The sequence below is a fragment of the Antrostomus carolinensis genome, unplaced genomic scaffold (assembly GCF_000700745.2).
Source record: "Antrostomus carolinensis isolate BGI_N321 unplaced genomic scaffold, ASM70074v2 C13712135, whole genome shotgun sequence".
NCBI classification, from domain to species: domain Eukaryota; kingdom Metazoa; phylum Chordata; class Aves; order Caprimulgiformes; family Caprimulgidae; genus Antrostomus; species Antrostomus carolinensis.
Window position 1 is genome coordinate 1 of NW_010356234.1, and position 4,562 is coordinate 4,562.

The 4,562-nt window shown below is 47.2% G+C and overlaps 1 protein-coding gene across 1 annotated transcript; it reads left to right on the forward strand.

Annotated features, from left to right (window-relative positions):
• Nucleotides 1-428: 428 nt before the first annotated feature.
• On the forward strand, nt 429-3,019 carry CIAPIN1 (cytokine induced apoptosis inhibitor 1; the record flags this gene model as incomplete). The annotated part of the gene is made up of 6 exons (XM_010176661.1): nt 429-505; nt 775-943; nt 1,148-1,221; nt 1,551-1,666; nt 2,201-2,270; nt 2,818-3,019. Coding segments are annotated over 6 exons (617 nt in total), but the record flags the coding sequence as incomplete, so codon positions are not given.
• Nucleotides 3,020-4,562: the final 1,543 nt, after the last annotated feature.

Genomic DNA, 4,562 nt, shown 5'->3' on the forward strand with positions numbered 1-4,562 from the left:
TAACTATCTTTCAATGTCACATTGCTTAAGCCGAAGGGGATGTTCTTTCAGGATGGTATCACATGTTTTGAAAACTTCATGAGTTTACTTTAATATGTGAAAATGTTTTAGGGGATTTTGTTAAATTTTAAGTTTTGGAGTGAGGTTTTTTTCCTTTTTTTTTGGTGGGTGTAAATTGGGTTGAGGAAGATTTTGGCATATATAGAAAAATCTGGAGCTAGAATGGCTTTGTGACCCCAGGCTGTTATTTTAATGGACAAGCTGCTTATGCTCTTTCTGGTTTGTTTCTGCTGTCAACTGGAAAGGGCCCAGTTTTAAAGCAGGTTTAGCTTGAGTACTTCCTTCTAAAGCTCTTACTCTTCCAGGTTTCTTGGTGACTTCTTTTCTTGTTCTTCCCTCCTCCTACTTGCTGTTTTTGTGTCTTCCAGGAGACAACAGTAAAATCAAGACAGCAGCCAAACTCCCCACAGCTCTGACTCTCTCTGGGTTGGTGGAGGTGAAGGAGGTACGTACGTACTAACTGCTTCCACAGACTCCCTCATGCAGTTACCTTGAAACATAGGTGGCGATTGCTGGGGACTTGCTGGGTGACAAGGTGTTTAACTGCCCTGGCTTACTGTAAATATGCATGGACACTGCCTGCCACGAGCTTTAGTTACTGCAAAGGTAGTGTTTTTCTTTAGGATTGAAAATCCTGGTTGTTTACTGGAATGCTGGACTGGGTGCTGAAAGAAGGGGTTCTGCATGAGGTTAACCTACAATCTTACACTGCAGCTGCAAAAGGAAGTGTTGACCCCAGAGGAGGCCCAGTCAGTCCGAGAGCATTTGGGTTACCAAGGCAATGACCTTCTCATTATTCAGCTAGAAGGCAGGAAGCCCAATTTTGAAGTGGGATCCTCCAGTCAGCTCAAACTTTCCTTTGCCAAGAAACCTGGTCCTTCAGGTAAGGAGCGGTGCGTGCTGTCTGGATTGGCTGCCTCTCGGGTGACACACAGCCCTTGGAGCAGAGAGGCAGCTCTGGGGTAGGGAGTGCTACAGTAAAAACCTGTGAAGTGAGGCTTTCCAAAGCTGTTTGAACTCTCCTTGTTGGGAGTCAATAGGGCAAAGGATGGAGTAATTACTATTTCTTCCTTTGTTTTGGCTTCAGGAAAACCCTCTGTGGACCCAGCCGCTGCCAAGCTGTGGACACTGTCTGCCAACGATATGAACGATGAAGAGATGGTATCTGGTCTTGTTTGTGAGGCTTTGCCCTTGTTCCTTCTCTCTCTCCTCTTCTTTCCTATTCTAAACAGTGTCAGTCATGCCTCTTGGGAAGCTTTACAATTAAAGAGGTAGAAAAGCATCCCCAGGGCAAAATGTCTTCACTACTATGTGGGGTCTTTGAGAGCCCAGAAGTGTGGTGAGGGCAGAGAGGAGACACAGATAAGAGGGCACAGCTGCAGCACTTCCGTGCTGGTGCTAGAGGTAGAACAATTTCTTTGAACATAACACAGCAATGTCATTCTCTACTGACAGATCACTCTCCTGCATATTATCTTCCATGTTTTCAGGATCTTCTGGACTCTGATGAGCTGTTGGATTCAGAGGATTTGAAAAAGCCAGATCCATCTTCCCTCAGAGCTCCATCCTGCAAAGAAATGGGCAAAAAGAAAGCCTGCAAGAACTGGTCAGTGCTGGGATTAGCATATCAGTGAACCTTTTAACTGTAACATTAAACACTTAGAGTTGGATGGGGTTTAAAAAGATTGGAGACACTTGCTGTTCTCCAGAGCATAGTTCTCTTGGTTCATGTTCTTTCTTAACTATTTGAATGTCAATCCAAATACAATGAGAATTGACTAGCCACACCAAAACTGCTACAAACTCCCAAATTGCTCTGATCAACAGTCTTCTTGAAGGTGGCTACAGAGTTTGTCCAGCCTTGACTAGAAGCCTGGTTTCTCAGATTTTCAAGGAGAAATAGCACACATAGCAAGTGCTGTAGAGTCATTTCCCACTCAGTTTAAACTTGAGGAGTGTGTTTCAACACTCGTTATACAAACCCTGGTGTTGAAGAACAAAGTGATGAGCGTGAGAGTCCCAGAGTCAGCAGTGTCGTGTGACTGTCAGGGCTGTTGCATGTGAGTAGGGCTGGAACAAATGTTGGTGACTCACAACCTTTAAGCAGAAAGATGCAGGTAACATCTTTCTTTTTCTACAGCACATGTGGCCTGGCTGAAGAGCTGGAACAGGAGAGGAAGAGCTCACAGCCCAAATCTGCCTGTGGAAATGTAAATAGTTGTTGTTTCTATACTGTGGTTTGTGGGATGTGATTTGTGTCTAAGAACTGCATTGTCTAGTGACTGCTCCCTAAGCTGGTTTACTGCTTCCAAACACGGCTGGTGCAGCTGCTGCAGAGCTTCAGCCTGTTGCCCTGTGCCTGCGTGCTCCGTAGCAGTGCTGCTGTCTGTTCCAGCGGCAAGTTCCCCCCTTGTAGGAGTCACAGTGAACAGCAAACCTTTACCTCCCTGCTTGTGTGCTAACCAGTGATCGAGGAAGGTCACCAGGAGCACAGGAGGACCTGGTGGTGGTTAGGGGACTGCCCAGGCCCTGCTTGCAGCCATGCCCGAGCACACCAGCTGGGGTAGAAACTTCCTTCTTCCCTGTGAGCACAGTGCCCTGTGTTAACCAGATGTGTGTTGAGATGGGCTAGAAGGGAAGTGGTTTCTGTGCTGGTACATGCTGAGGAGCATGTCATTGCTTGAAAACCCATATCACCCGGGAAGAGAACTGCAAGTTGCCCCTGATTACAGCAGGTGATTTTCTTTCTCTTGCCAGTGCTACCTGGGGGATGCGTTCCGCTGTGCCAGCTGCCCTTACCTGGGGATGCCTGCCTTCAAGCCTGGGGAGAAGATTCTCCTGAATGAGAACCAGCTGCACGATGCCTAACGAAGACATCTCTGAATGTCCTGCAGAGGACTCCCTCTGCTTTTCCATCAGTCTGAGGTTCTTCCTGCAGTCCTCCTCATCCTCTCAAACTCAAGTTCTCTGGCCAATACTCCTTGTGGGGAGGGACGTTGTGGGCACTGACGCTGCTGTGAGCTCATCGCTTGTAATCAGCCTTGGGTTACCTACTAATCTTTGGTGACAAGTGGTCTCATATGTATTAGACATCATGTTACACCTTGTTTCAGCTGGCTTGACTTGATAGTGGGAAGCAGAGGGAAGTAGAATCAAGCATCAGGTTGACCTTGTGTGTGTTTGTGCAAGACCCGTGATGTACAGCTCCAGTTTGCCTTCATTTTCCCTGGTGAATCGGCAGCTCTGGCTCAGCTCTCAGGGTGACACTGGGCTCCTGCTCTCTTTAAAATTTGAACCTGCAGTTCCTTACCCTGTGAAGGTGGCTGAGCAGCTCCTGTTGCAAGTCAGGAGCAGCGAGTACAGCTAGGAGCAGGTACTCTTACCAGCCTGCGTGAGCTCCTTGGCACAGGCATGATGAATTTCCAAGTGTTTTGAGAGCCTGCCCATGATATTCCCTGCCCCCACCTATTTCCAGCAAAATGACAAGAGATTCACTGAGAAAACCCCTGCCCTTAAGGCAGGGAGCAGATTAAACAAAATCTGCCTTGTTCCACACCTTCCTGTCCAAAGTGAACTGATAACACAAGGGCAATCTGAGACCGTCACCTCTCTTGGTGGTTACCACGTGAGTTACCTGCAGTGTCCAATAAGAACATAGCAATAACTTAATTTCTAGATGATTTGTGGTCACCATCTCCTCCCGCTCCATGAGATACTGACTACTCTTTATTTATTTGTGTAATTACTGCTAGCAGAGCATCTCTGCAGAGGGACCTGTGAGTGATCTGTGCCAGGCTCACTTCTCACCCAGGCAGGGAGAGGAGGAAAACCCAAAGCCTGTGTCTCAGCAGGGATTGCTTTGTTTGGAGCTCTTGCTGTACAGGATGTGACTGCTTCTTGTTGTGCTACCTGAGTTACACACTAAACTCACCAAGGGAGCTGGGCTGAGAGGCTGTTGTTCTTGAAATAAAAGTGACCAATAATAAAGCATTTGTTTTAAGACTGGTATTATTGGTGTTCTAAGTGTATCTCTCCTTTTACTCAGCCTCTCATTGAGTTCGGGAACTGTTTAAGTGTTGAGTCCTGTCTTGGAATTCTCCATAAATTATTCCACTGAAAACATGACTCAAACGTGTGATGCCCACTGGAAAGAACAGAATCAAGCTGCCTAGGTTAACTTTTTAATTTGGTCTAGATTTCAGAAAGAGGCTTTCTCCTGGTTGAGTAAGGAGAAGGCAGCTCGCAGGGAGAGAAGAGAGGGGGTCCTTGAGGTGTGCAAACCAGAGCTTGGAGGTGGAGGGACAGCTGCCCTCCAGCAAGAGCACCACGGCTTTCCCAGACTCCTTCCTCGCCCTCTTCCCCAATCCCTGCTGCTGTCATCATGAGAACAACAAAGAAAAGGGGAAAAGCCGTCGCACACCTGTGACCTTTTGGGCTTTTATTGCCTTTTTTCAGCCTCACTGGTAGTGAGACGTGAGATGTCTGCATGTTTCCATGTGAAA